Consider the following 15,089-nt stretch of genomic DNA (forward strand, 5'->3'; position numbering starts at 1 on the left):
GCCTGGGGAAGCTGCTTCAGAGAAAATTTGTTGTTTTATGTAGTCTTTATTTATACTGTTAAAGCTGCTTTTGTTTTGTTGCAGACTTGCATTGTAAAAATTGTCAGGAAAGAATAGGAAAATAGCAAAATGGTCCAAGTCCTGAAGGAATGCCTTTAAGGCTGTAATTTCCTTTCCTTCAGTAGACTTTTTCCTGGCAGAACTGTAAGGAAAGCTCTACCCCATTAAATAACAGAAAATCCATAGTATAGATTCAGATAACAGATAATCTAAACCCAAGCAGATATTTGCAAGTATCCCCTAAATTTTGCTGCTGAACTCATGCTATTTTGTTGCTAGATATTTCTAGAATAAGATGACATTTGATGATGATGATTCTAGAATAGGTGATATTTATACCTATACATGTGTGCATACATGGACATTTTAAACATCTGTCTCAGTAGGTAATAGTTGAATTTACTACATCCATTTCTGGTTGCCCCTGTGGGGCTCTGGAATTCCAGCATCTAATAGCAGATGGAATTCCATCTGCTGATAGGGAATTTCAGGATGTCTTGTTTCAAATGGTGTTTTAAATAAAATGAAAATAAGAAAATAAGAAAGCAGCAGCAGGACATCACGACAGCAGATTAAATATAGACGTGGATTACGGAGCCATTGTTTTCACTCCTGCTAAATAAGAGAGTACACTTAAAATGGAATGCCACTTGACCTTTTGTGTCTTGTCAGTCTGTGGCTGTATTTAACTGATGCAGGGAGGAAACATTTTCCCCTGGAACTGTCCCCTGCTGATATGACGATCGCTGCTGCTGGGTCACACCATGCTCAAGAGGCAGAATCCCAGCACTCCAGAACACAGTCGGGATCTCGCAGCCCATGGAGGAGCTCTGTCCATGTCTCACAATGACTCACGCTCTTTTCTCAACTTATCTCAGCTGGTGCTCTCTGCTGGCCAAATCAAACCATCACCAGCGCTCAAACATTCAAAAATCACCTACTTTGAAGTAGAGATTGTTGATGTGGAAAGCAAGAAGCAGATCTGCATTGTGGACAAGGTGAGTGCATTATCCCAGCACGCTGGGGCTGTGCCTGGTTCACACGGTGCCAGAGTTCAGGGACTCTCTTTTCAGCGTGTTGTGGTCGTATTCCGTACTAGAAGTACTTGCATTCCTTTCTCTGGGACACACTAACAATTCCTTGTGAGTCACAACCCTGGGCTGGTCCTCTCCAGGATTTTTACAAATAATCCTGCACTGTTTTGTTTTAGACCTCCTGGCAGCTCTGTGGACTCAGAGTTATGTCCTTAGGCTGACTCTTGACTCTTAGATTACAGTGCTTGTTTCAGAGCATGATACTTTAACATTTGTTTCAGAATGGATACTTGTTTTTAATACATTTGTAAAGCCTAACATCTCAGCAATGATGTGAGTACTTGCTGGTACCTAAATGTACTCAGCTGTGCCCTGCTTATTAGATTGGATCTGGCAATTTAAAAAATGTTTAGTTTTTAAAAAAGGGTCTTAGCTGAAAGAGTGGTTTGAGTTTTTGTTTGGTTTGTTTGTTTGTTTGAATAATGTGAGTAAAAAGAAATATAAACTACAGCCAAATTGCATAAGTAGGATGAGAGGACTGGGTAGGACAAAAGTTTATGAACCCATGAATAACAGCTAAAAAATGCTTCCTAAATATTTTCATCATAGTTTTTGCAATTCATTGTCCCTCAGTGAAAGAGTTGGTCTCTTGCATGTCATGAAAATGGGAATCCTAATCTATCTAGCCTGTGGAATTTTTCAGTGAATTAGTGGGGTTTTGAGACTTACTGTTTTTCTAGGAAAAAAAAAATCCCTTATCCTCAGTGGCAACAGCTGGAACAGGTAGATAAGTTTGCTTCAAATGTTTAATTTAATGCCTTTGAAATATGCAGCGTGGAATACTACCAGATTTCCAGTGTTCTTGGTAATTTAAAGGGTGTTTTTGCAATTTGTGTGCCTAGTTAAAGGTAAATGTCTCATTTCTTCATTCTTAATGGGGCAAAATATTTTTTGCTATTTTTAAAAATCTAGCCAAAGAGGAAACATGCACATAATGGTCAAACAAATAGGATGACTACTAATAACAATTCTGAGGGTAGTGTTCACATTACTTTATTGAGTGTTATTTACACAGTTGTTAGCTTATCTACATACATTTAGAATTAAGTTTTGATCAGAAGAAAGACAAATCTGTTTCTTATCTTGAGCTTTCCTATAATGTCATTAAAAGAAGTATAGTATGGAAACAGCATTAAACAAAGAGCAGTGTTTCAGGAATCCTTCCATGCTGCATGCTGCTGGGATGATACCAGACCTGTGTTTTAATCTTTATTCTGAGTTTTTCTGACCCTGAAGATTTTCTACACCTCCTCCAGACCATGGACTCTGCCCCTGTAGCGGTGAAAAGAAAGACATGAGTGGTGATTGCTGAGTTCTCTTTATTCAGAGGTAAAATACACAAAGCGTAGCAATAACACCTGTAAGTCTCTGCTCAAAAACAGGAATATATGTTCACTTGACATGGCCAGCAGCATGGACTTCTAAAAAAAAAAATATTTTTGGTATAGTACCAAGGGATTGGTACATGTATAGTACAAGGATGGGATTTCCAAGACTGCTTAAAGAATTTGGTTTCTGAATGCTCATACACCTGGCTGTTTAAACCCCTTTATTTGCTGTGATAATCCCTTCCTAAGTTAACCTTGAAATTATAGAAGTTGAGTTCCTTGCTTCCATGAACTCTTTTTAATATGGGTGAACTTAATTTCAGTTGTATTTTAGAGCACACAAGAGACGGGTCTACTGGATTATGCATAATTTTCTGTTTCATTAAATGTAACTGGTACAGACCCAACATGACACTTGTAATGCCTGTTTTCTGTTTGTGAGATAAGTTATGATTAATTTCTCGAGTATGCACATAATTACTGCTTGCCAGCACAGAATAGGAACCATAGATTTTAAAATGTATGTATGTAGACTCCTATTGCATATTGCTAGTGGTTCAGAATATTATGATTTAGCAAATGCACTTATAATATTCTCAGATTAATAATTTTAAAGGGAAAATTGTATTATAATGGAAGAGAGAAGAACCTTTTCTTTCTCTACCCAACAGAAACTCAGGCAGAGTGATTCAATGCTTAATGCTCTGTAGTTAAACACCAAGAGCTGCTTCCAAGAGGTTGAGATTCTTGCATGTGCCTATGAATCCCATTCAGATTAGTGGGAGCTCTATAAAGTCTGCAAAGTTATGGTATATTTAACTAATTCTGTTATTTAGCAAGAAATAATTTCCTGTCCTCAATGCAGTATCAGGGATTTACAAAAGGTATGTTTGGCTGTGTCATCTTGAGAAATCAGTTGGCATCAATCCAAAGTTTTGAATCCAGAACAGCTAAGTCTCTGAATTAATTCTCCATTTGAAAAAGGAAAAATAGCATTATTTCTTTTGGTTTTCTTACCTATCTTATACTTTTGGGAAGGATCAGTCACATATATTAAGTGGTTATTAAAAGTTCTTGATTGTCTTTAACTTCAAGGAACATAATAAATACATATATGTTTTTTATGCCTTTAAAACACCTTCACATCATATTGCAGGCTTTTCCACAGCTAAGAAGGGCAGAAAAAAATACTGAAAGGAAGCAGAAGAAAAAAATCCCAGACATTTTGGTCCCATAGCCATCTCCTGCAGGAGCTAGGTTTGGAGGAAAATTACCTAATCTTGAAAAATTTAAATTCACATGAGTCAGCAACACTGGCATTTTATTTTGCACATTCATGCTGTGAACATGAAATTCTTTACAGGACTATAATTTCTTTTGTGTAATATTGTCAACCTGCTCTGGGGACTTTTTCTGCTATGGATATGACATTATGCAAGTAGTTTGGTACACACAAGCTTTTCCAGTGAGTTACTTAAAGAATTCAAGAGATGAATAATAGCAGTGTGAGACCCTTTTCCCCAGATTTGCTCATGAAATGAATTCTGAGGTGATATGCCATGGAGAAGAGGCTTCTGATTCTGGGGGATGGGGAGGAATCACAAACCAGCTTCAGTTTTTCTTTTTTCCTGTTCTTCTACAAAATGTCCCCAAACTAGAGGAAGTCTCCAAGCAGGGAAAGCTGTTTAAACTTAGGCTACAACTGTCCTTAAAAGCAGTGCATAAATGCTCAGAGGAGGTGTCTTGGGACTAGACACTGAAGTTTTGAGGAGGGATATGAGCAGCCTCCTGCTCCATGCACTGCCCATGACAGGACAAGAGTTTAAGTGTCTGGGCCAGTGTGCAGGACAGCATTCTGGGTTTTCCTTCCTTTTTTCCCTGCTCCTCTGGGAGCCAGACCCAGTAGAGGATGTCTCTGAGCAGAGAGGTTCTTACCCAAGCAGCCAAAGGCCTTACAAGAGCTGGTGACTGAAAGCTATGATTAGGAAAATTTAGCCGAGAAATTTGGCCCATATTTTTACAGTTTTAAGTAAGAGTTGAGTGTCTTGTGGGCCAATCTTCAGCTCTTTACCATGCACAGCAATACTGCATTTGAGTGAAAATATTCTGTAGTTGAAACATGAGTTATACAGGGTTCTTGCTCAATGAGTGAAAGAAGTATTTAGCAAGGAATAAATCTCTTTGGCCAGTGTAAAACAGCAGGTGAGCCTAGATGATCAAAAGTCCCTTTTTTGCCCTTGCAATTTATTAATTTGTATGGATGATATTCCTATCTCTGTGTAAAGAGGAAAGCATGTAATCAAAGATTTCTTGTAAGAAATATTTTCAATTAAAAAGCACAAGAAAATATCTAAGGATTTTGGCTTCTGTGTTGCTTCCAAAAAGTCACAGAAAACAGCAGAACATGCAAAAATCATCAAGTCTTATAAATGAAAGAAAATAACTCCTTTTTGTACTTTTTAACAAATACCCCACTTTTTTTTTTTGCCACCCACAACTCATGAAAAATACATGGCTACTTAAAAACTGTTTTACTCATATATTGTTCCAAAAGCCTGATGTAGGTTGGTTTTAAAGTTATCGATGTGCACTGATTTGATTTATAAATGCTGTTAAGGCAACTCATAACTGTTTCTTTTATAGCATTCATTGTATAATATTTTCTTCTTCAAATTAACTTGTAGTAAAATGTATTTTCCCACAAACATAGTGCAATGTAATTAACTTTGCATGAGTTGCTTTTAAGGCAGAAAGTGTTACACAGTACAGTTTTTACAGAATAAATCACCTCTGGGAAAACTAGCAGAGAAAGCTTTTTCCCATCAAAAGCCTCAGAGCTCAGTAGTTTTGTGCTGTACGATTTTGCAAGTAAAGCTGTAAACAGAGGTACAAACTCAGGTTTTGGCTATTGTGCAGTGACCCCCCTTTTCAAAACACTTCTGTGTTTGCCTGCAGAAGAGATCTTGCTTCTTCAGATGTGCAGGAAGAGCCTCTTTACTTGATGTGTTGTGAAGATAATGGAGGCTACTTTCCTATTGTTCCTTAAACCAGCTCTTCATCCTCTACCCAGCGCCTTCAACCCACTGCAATCTCTTTGTAAAACCCAGTTAGTGATAATTGAATGTTTATGGTTCACAGTACACACTGGAGGAACTTTTAACTCTATATTTGTGAGTTGTAGCCATTGCCTACAATGAATGTTATGGGAATATTGTTATTTTTAGGGAATTAAAGCACCCTTGCATAGACACAAGTCTATGCCTCAGCCCGATCACTTGTATTTACTCAGCACTTCTTGCAGTTAAATATTACAGTGTGTATATCACTACAGCTTTTGCCAAAGATGAATTAGAGCTTATTCTGATTACTCTGAAAGGCCTGTTTGTCTCTGAAGGAGCTACTTAGCATTTTTTTGTTTGGTTGGTTTTTTGTTTTGTTTTATTTTTTTGTTTGTTTGGAAAACACCTGAAGCAGCAGTGTCTTTGTACCTGCATGCTATGGCTTAACAGTACAATGAATTTCCACTGGCATGTCAGCAAAGCCATTTGCATGCAGAAATGCTGTCTCTGGTATCAGAAATCTCTTACTCTCGCCCGTGAGTGGCCATTCTGTCACAGAAAGTGAACAGCTGAGGAGAGCAGTCATCACTGTCTCTCTTTTGCACAGTCAGCTCTGGCAAATAAAAATAACTTCTCACATCATGGCTTGGAGGTTAGACACACCACATTCATTTTAGGTGAGCAAATGCAGTCTTTAAAGTAGGCAATGGAACTCTGCAAAGGAACTCTGCAGTACCAGAACATTGCCTCTAATGTCAGATTCTTCCCATTAGCCTCATTCTAAGGAAGCCAAGTAAAGAAGTCCTTTCCCAGGAAACAGATTAATACTTTTGTGGCCATTTAAAGTATTTTTCCCCCTAAATCTTTCACTTCTAATATTTCACTTCAGAGGACTATATATTCTCTGTGGAGAGTGAGCAGAACCTGTGACCATCCACAGCAGTCTCGTTTCATGCAGAGGATTTTTATCATATTTTTTCTCACTCAAGCATTCTCTCATTAATGGTGTTCCACCTCTGATGCCAGAGATGCCAAAAGGGGCTGAATAACCAGCTGTGTCCAAGTAGGGGGCTTCCATGGTGAGACATGGATGCTGAGTCCCACACTGCAGCAATTCCCACAGCAAAATGGCTGAAGGAACACAGACACAAAAATAGCTGGATGCAGGCTCATTGCTGTGGAAATCCTCTCTTTTTACCTCCTTTTGGAGGGAGGATTTCATGGTGCCTTGTGTCTTTCACTGCACATTTTCACAGCATCCAGCACAACAGGGATCTGGTCCCTGCTGGGAGACACTGAGGAAAAAATACATTTGTAAAATCTGTGTCTTTTCTTGCCTGTAAGAATTGAATCTTATGCCCAGCCCACAATGCTGGAATTGATGACAATAGTACTTTCTTCCTCAGTTATTACTTATACTTGGTAAAGTAGGTAAACATATTCAAATTCTGTTGTAGCAGTGTTGTAGCAATGCAAGTAAAGAACTTAATTTTTCCTGCTCTGCTAGAAATTCACATAATTTTAATGTCAATATAGCTACAGATGGTTTCAGATGAAAAGAGGCAACTATATACATTACTTTTTGCTTGCTGTGAGATGGCTTTTTAAATGGAATACCTGGAGAAATGGCCTTTGATTTTTCTAGACGAGAGAAACTGGGGAGGGGAGAATCTGGTAACTTTAGGGCATTTAGCATTTGCAAAGGGATAATTTAAAGAATTACAGAAGCTTCAACAGATGACTAATGCTTCAGCTGATACTAATCAAAGCTCAGAAGTGCCTTTAAATGACAGGTTTTATACATCTCTTATTTTAGATAAAAACCAGCCTAAGCCTGGGGGAAGAAATAAAGAAGCAAATATAATAAATATTAAAAAAAAAATTAAAGTTGCATTCAAAGTTCAGCAAAAACAAGAGTGAATTTGTGAGACACTTGTAGTGCTCCAACTCTTCCTGAACATTCTGGCCAGCAGCAAAAGCCAGCTACGCCACCAGAGCAGTGAATATTGCCAAAACTGTATCTGTAGAGACAGATTCCCAGACAGTGTGAAAATGCCCTCTTTCCCACCAAAGTTACATTTTACCCAAGCTGCACATTTGCCTTATTGCATCAGAGATAATTCAGAGATTATTGCAAATTATAAATGTACTGGGGCAATACAGGACCGTAGGGAGCCGTAGGTGTTTTATTAGTCTAATAGCTAACAGCACAGCCCATGATGGAAAGTTAGGTGCATAATGGCATCTGTTATAGACATTATTAGCATTAAAATAGTCCTGCATGTGATTTATTGCTCCATCAGAACATGCTTCAGGTTCTCTCTGAAATCCGACGTGTGATTCTTCACGAAACACCTGAGCCATGTAGTCATGGATCTGTAAATAGACAGCAATATATGTTAATGCTATTATTATGTCTGCCTATGTTTAAGCAATTTTGGACTTTAAAAAGTCCTTAAAACGCAAGCTTTTCTTCCTTAACAGCTGCAATTTTGTGCTTCAAAAGAACAAAGTTGTGGCAGTCAGAGAATCTCTACCAGAAGTACAGCAAGCATCTCTTCATTACACTTGGTTTTGAATAATGAAAAGTACTTGGATTTCTAACAGACCTGATGCTGCCTGGTTGTTCTCATATATCACCCTAATTTCCCATTCCTTTCTGCTGCTTCTCAGCTTCCAGCTTCCCTCCACGGACCTGCTTTATTAGCCCTGCTGCTCACAGAATCACTCAATTTGCCAAAATATATTCTTCTGTGAATTTTCTTTTGAATTGGTTGATCTTTTGGCTTTTTTTTACTTCAAGCAGTCCCCAAACAGATTGTGACCATCTTGTGCTAAATATTAGTTGAGTTTCTTGGGTGCACTTCTTGATTTTTTAATTTTAGCCATGTGTGTAGATATAAAAAAGCAAACAAAAACCTATACAGCCATTTGACAGAAAAGGGAAGATAAATTCAGAGGTTGCACAGCTAAGCCATATGCTTTATCTGTGCTAGAACTGACAATCAAAATCCCAACAAAAACATAAACACCACCCTAAGCCTCACTTTCTTCCTGAGAAGTATGAGTCAAAATTGCTGTTTCTTATTCTTTATTATTTATACTATATTCATTAAAACAGCACTATATTTATTTATAGTAAAATATTTTTGAAGTTTATTTCATTGTTTCTGGTTTATTTTACTTTATTTTTTGTCAACTATTTTAAGTGCATATCTCAAATGTTGTTTTCTTTGAAAATGACAGTAAAAAAAATGAGTCTTGAATTTTTTATGAGGTGGAATTTGGGAGATTGCATTACAAATTAGTTTTGAAATATTTCAATCTGTTATGACACACTAAATATTTCAAGTTCAATTTATTTTACAACTTAATAGTGCATTTATTTGCATATTATTTCCTGTTGGGTTATTTTCAATGACATGAGAGCCATGTGTTATACTATTTTACACTATCACGATAGATGTGTCATAAAATAATGCAGAAGTAATGAAAGTTCCATAAAGATGAGAAACAAAAATAATGAATATAAAACAACAAAATTAATTTCCAGCATGTGCCAGAAGCAGATTTTTTTTATACATTTCTATTCCATTTTTGAAATTTGAAGTCAACACAAATTTACACATCCAGGCTTTTGCCATAAAAATTTCATTTCTCTGGCAGAAAAGTGTTGTGACAGAGACAGGTTCTGCTGTTCAGCTGCTGAGATGAACAATAAACCTACTCAGCTCCCCTTAATAAAAGGTCAGAGGGCATGGGGATGTACCAATCTAGTCAGATTTGCTCAGAAATAGGTGTACATGTTGAATTCTGCATACCTTCTCTCTGCTAGTGAATTACATTCTCTTCCACTCTCATCTTTAGCAGAGAGAGAAAAAGCTCTTTTTGGTGTCTGATATTTTTCAGGAAATTTCTTGCAAAGAGAGATGATTTTTTTTTTTTTTTAATAGAAATACCCAACTAGCAGTACAAAAACAATTAATCATCTTTAGAGCCAAACTTGGCTCTGGTGTAAATTGACATGACTGCACACAGCAAGCATGTGGTTATGTGTATTCTTAGCTAATTTGGCCCATAATCACTGGAAATATTAGTCAGCCAGATTATCTCATATGCCAAGGTTCATGTGACCAGATAATAATCTGGAAGATTGCTCAGTGAGACAGCCCTCTACTTACGTAGGTGTGCTGGAAACTACCTCAGCTCAAACCATAATTCACAATGTCTCCTGCTTCAGAAAGGCTGGATGGAGGTCAGAGCCAGCTGTTTGGTAGCCACTTCACTGCAGCCTACTGAGTAAAATACTGGATTCCAGAGAAAGCCCTTGTGTAGCTGCTGACAGCACTTGTCTGTATGCAGTTACCTCCATGTCATTTCCATGGTGAGCTCATTTATTTATATCTCTTTGGGCATGACCAGCACACTGGCTCACCAAGAGAGCAGCATGGGACACACTGGGAAAGGTTAAAACAGAACAGTGCCCAGTTTTTAATTCTGACTTTGACAAAAAGAAAGAGCCAATCTGATCTAGAAGTCAAATTCACAGAATTTGAGACCAGCTAGAGCAGGTGTTTTTCTAATTAACTTTCTGTGGAATGCTGCTGGCTTCTTATAATCCAGCAAGGTCCCATAACAAGGACAGGGTGCGTAAGCAGTAATGATGAAGTATTTGTTGAGTGCTGAATTTGGAAATTACCTAATTTCCCATTAGCTGGTTATCTGTTTTGCAGCCAGATCCTCAGCTGCAATAAAGTGATGTCACCCTTTTGAACAAATTTACCCTGCTGAAGATGGGGCAGTGCTTAATGAGCAAGTGGAGTGGCAGAATTTCTGAATTTCTGCAATTATGGAAAATTCCTGTTACAAAGCAGGTGACTCAGCAGTGCAGTGGTACTGACGTGTCACAAAGAGAAAAAAAGTATTCAGAGAGAAATGTTGAATGAAAGATTACTTCTTTGCTGAAATTCTATTCTTCATATTCTTATTGATATTCTGCTGACCTCTGACCCCTACAATAGTTCTTTAGTGCAAGTACTGAGTGATGCAGTTACATACAGATCACCAGATTTGGCATAATTCCTTGATTTATAAATGTGAAAGAGGTATGAAAGTGGATTACTATCTGATTAGCTTGCACTAACAAAAGGCAGTATTAAGTTCCCTTAATATCTTCCACTTAGTGCTCAAACTTCAGTCATAGCATAAAATACTAATTTGGTATTTTAAATACTAAAAAGAAGTGTGATGCTTTGTGCATTGGTGTCTGAAGGAAGAACAGAACTGGTATGGATGACCCAGGAGGTCCTTTAATTCTTGAATTCCTGTAAATGAAAAGTTGCCTCAAATGGAAAAGTTAAAGTTTTCTGGCTGTGAAAGTACAGGAAAAGCAGGATTTGACATTTTGAAGTCATCCTTTTCTGAATATAAAGTGTAATGACTGCAACCCACAGCTGTAAAATATGCACTTATTCATAACATTTAGAAAAAAAGGTAGTCTTGTACCTTACACATGACAGTCACTTATTGGAAAGTTGATTACACTTTAAATCAGGTGTTAGACTAAAAGTGAATAAGGGAAAAACTGGCTTGACCATCAGACTGTGGAAGATACATACCAACCTAGAGCAGAAATCCATCTTGCTTTAAACAGACTAATGGTGGTCTCTCACTCTGCCTTGCCTTTGCATATTTGTAAAGTGCTGAAATAGAGGAAAGAAAGGGTTTTAACACTTTCAGACATAACTCAAAAGAATGAAAGGAGAGTGAGACTAATAATTACAGTGAAATATTCCAGGGTGTTTTATTCAGTTAGCACAAAGGGTAATAAGAGAAAATGCTTTCCCGGTCCTTACAATTCCTTAGCTTGTATTGATGTACAGTGAAAAGAACAAAAGATAATTAATGGTCTACCAAGAGGACACTCTTAGTAGTAAGCTGGTATCTCAGCATCCATCTTCTCATTGATCAATATTAGAAACTATAACTTCACTGGTTGTTTCATGAGGTCTTTAAAAAAGGACACAGAATTATCAAGATCATAAAAAAATGTATTTCATTCTTTTGTTGCTATAGCCTCATTATTCTGCCTGGGAAAGGACACCGCGATTCTTCTATGTCACGGCCCATTCTGAAGTGGGAAAGTATTTGTGTTATTTTTCAGCTCACGACCTGTGTAGTTTGTCTCAAGTGGAAGGGTCCTTCTCGAAGGCAGCTGGCTCATGGAACAAGTGTCCTGCTGCCCTCCTGGCTGGATGTGAGCTCTGCTCCCTCCCAGGTCCCCGCAGCCTGTGCAGAGCCGCACAGAGCTGCCAGACCGCTCTCCAGCCCAGCACATCTCCGGGCACGGCTGGCAGCGCTCAAACCAGCTCTGGCCTAAAGCAGCTTGGATGCAGCCAGGCACAGCGGTGCACTGCTCATGAGCTCTGCCTTGCTCAGGGATGTACAGAGCACAGCCCTTCCAGCTGCTGCTGGTGGGGAATGGTGTGGGATGCTGCTCCTCACACCCCAGCGGCACACTCACAGCTTCCTGGGGCACAGCAGGACACTGCAAGCAGGTTGTAGCTTTTAAACACCTGAGGCAGGTGGGTAGTTCCACAGGTAGACCTAAAACATGAGCTTAGATTAATTTTTTAAACAGCTAAAGTTAGGTGATACAAATCCCATTGCTGCCATAGCAAGATTTGGAGGGGAGAAAGCACTGATTGTCTCAGGATGAGAAAAGGGAGGGGGATGTAAAGGTAGAGCTGCTAACAAGGGCTGGGCTAGACATTTTGAACAGATTGAGAGCAGCTCTGCCCTGAAGTCAAAACATACTCAGGAGAGCTGGAGATAGAGACCTGGGCTCTGTTTTGAGCAAGCCCTGCTCTGTAAGCATGCTAAGCTTTACAGTTTTTCAGCTTTCTTTGCTAAATCAGTTGATCAGCTCTCCAGAGCGTGGGCTGGCCCTAGCTGCTCTATCCCAGAACCTGTCACAGTGATCTGTAGGGATCTGCAGGCCCTGCAGCAATGTGACTTATACTTCATTTAGAAGGCCATCTCATCCTCCATCCAACTGGGAAAGACCATCCCCATCCTTCAGCTGGCAATGCCAGCCCTGAATACCTGCCCATCTGCCCTGTGCTAGGACACACGACAGATTTTGTTCTGCAGACTTTTATGCTGAATAGGTGTTGCCAGCTAACAGTGCTTGCACCGTATCTGATGGATTCTGGGCTCCAGACCTCACAGGTGTGAGACTACAAAGTGTGAGAAAGCAGTTTCAGACATTTTTAGAGGTTTTGAGAACATAACCCCCCCAGCTCCAGTATTCAAGTCCACAGAGGTTGCACACAGGACAAGAAAAATACATGGAGACGGTGGGAGATGTGCTGCTCTACTGGGTGTTGCATGGAATGGCTTAAGTGCAATAAACACATATAAAATATTTTATTTCCTTTTTAAACTAAGAAAGATAAAATGGCTTCTTCTGTTGTTCCTGTAGCTAGAAAGGAAAGGGTCTCCAAGGGCAGTGTCTCTTGCCTGGCCTAGTAAGGTTCAGCATGGTTTGGGCCAACACAGGTGTTGGGGACAGGGAAAGGGTAATCCTTGCTTTCAAGGAGCCTAGGCCTTGATTTGGCTGGAGTTGGCATTGCTTAGCAGCCACATCAGAGAGACAAGTCAGGGTTTAAATGGAATTTCATTTACAGCAGTTTCTGTAAATACCCAGTAAAACCCTCTGTAACTGTGGAAAATAAAGTGTTCTCATCTATACCCAAGAAAAATCTTAGAAAAGATCTGTACTTTACTACCTTTTAGCACAGGTGTCATTTTACATTTTTATATCACTGAAATCTGTATTGAGCTCTCTGCCTGTTCATATTACTGAAAGCAAGTTGTGTTACTCATAAGCACTAATAGCACATATATTGTATATTTGTGTGGGGTGTCAAATTACATAAGAATAAACTTTTCTTTCTGTACTGATTGGTTGCTTTAGAGTCAGCAGTTTTATTTTGTTGCATCAGTATTTCTCCAAACTCAGTCTTTTCAACAGAATGACCTATATTAAGGTACTAAGTGATCTCTACTAGGAGAATTTGTTAAGTTCTCTATTCGTTTGCATGATTATTGTCACAATCCACTAATAAGTAGCTCAACATGCTACTTCCTCAAGAGTCCCATTGCCTTTCCTTCTAAACAAAAGGCAAATCTAAGTCTTTTGCTTTAGTAAGTTCTAAATGTACCTTCTCAGGTAATTTGTACAAAGTATATTAAGAAATCAATATACATAATAAAATAAAGCCTAAAAAGCCTCCAGACTGCCCTCTAAAACTGTAACACTTGAATTGTTTCAGTGCACATGAACAAAAGCATGCAGAGGCAAATTCATTTCAGGCAGAAAGAGCAGAACCTACCACTTTTGCTACTGCCCTCTCCAGAAAACACTTCTATGTCTCTAGGACACGTACCTCAGCATGCTTGAACCTAATTTTAAAGCTGAACCCTTCAAGTTTTCCTACTGGTTTGATCTAGGGAGCAATTATTGCATCAGACAGGGCCAGCAGATTTCCCTCTTGACCCTTGTGATTTTACCCTTCCATTGACCAAGCAGAGGTGGTCCATGTATGTATAAGTCAAATTTGAACAATCCTTAATAATATACCAACCTGTGAAAACAAACTTGCTGATTTTTTTTGCATTTTAGCCTGAAGGGCTTGCAGACAAATTTAAACATCTCTTCATTAGAGGAGTGGAGAAGGGATCCCAAAGTGAAGAAGAAAGAAAAACTAACCTGCATGCATTTTGCTTTCTTTTCCAGGTATCTCCAGCATCTACCCTTCTTGATGTGAAACACAAATTTCACAAAGCATGTAAGTACTGTGGTTACCAGGCTGGAGACATGGTTAGAGGCCTTTCACTTAGAGAAATTGTCAAATTTATTTTTCATGAATCTCACACAAAAGCAGAGACTAGCCTGACAGCTCCAGCGCTCAATAAGAATAGTGTTTGAACTAAGGTTCTATTGTAGCTGTTGCAGATGGGAGAGACTGGAAGGAAAGAACTGCATAATTTATCAATGCCAGCACATGAGGGGCAGTCATTTTTATCTTGTTTTTAACATTACATGGTGTCATTTCAAGACCAGCACAGCATTTTTTCTCTCAGTGTTATACTGGATAAACTTCAATAACAGTAGAATGGTTCACCATGTGGACCAGAAAGCTGCTGTAGAGGGGAACTTGAGAGTGATTAAATAACATCTGGATTTAGGTTAGATACATGGAAGAAATTCTTTATGGTGAAGGTGGCAAAGCATGGGCACAGGCTGCCCAGAGAAGCTGTGGATATCCTGTCCTTGGAAGGATTCAAGGCCAGGTTGAATGGGGCACTGAGCAACCTGGTCTAGTGGATGGCATCTTAGATACTGAGCTTTCATTATTTTTAAATAATAAAAAAAATATTTATTTAATAAAAAAAAAAATAGATAATAAAAACATAAAAACAGGGTGTGTTCAACCAAAGGCTAGATGCCTTTTACAGGAAAAAAAAAGAAAAAAAAAGGTTGT

At 38.7% G+C, this 15,089-nt stretch overlaps 1 protein-coding gene across 2 annotated transcripts in view; it reads left to right on the forward strand.

Moving 5' to 3' along the window:
• The first annotated feature begins 787 nt into the window (after positions 1–787).
• The window catches only part of TECRL (trans-2,3-enoyl-CoA reductase like), a 59,164-nt gene continuing 44,862 nt past the window's right edge, over positions 788–15,089 (forward strand). For both annotated transcript variants that reach the window (XM_086888746.1, XM_086888748.1), the window contains exons 1-2: positions 788–1,058; positions 14,342–14,393. In XM_086888746.1, the coding sequence (XP_086744872.1) occupies positions 825–1,058; positions 14,342–14,393 (286 nt within the window). In that variant the 5' untranslated portion in view covers positions 788–824. The remainder of the gene's footprint in view (positions 1,059–14,341; positions 14,394–15,089) is intronic.

This window comes from Cyanistes caeruleus, chromosome 5, assembly GCF_971803275.1.
Source record: "Cyanistes caeruleus chromosome 5, bCyaCae1.hap1.1, whole genome shotgun sequence".
In the NCBI taxonomy this organism is placed as follows: Eukaryota; Metazoa; Chordata; class Aves; order Passeriformes; family Paridae; genus Cyanistes; species Cyanistes caeruleus.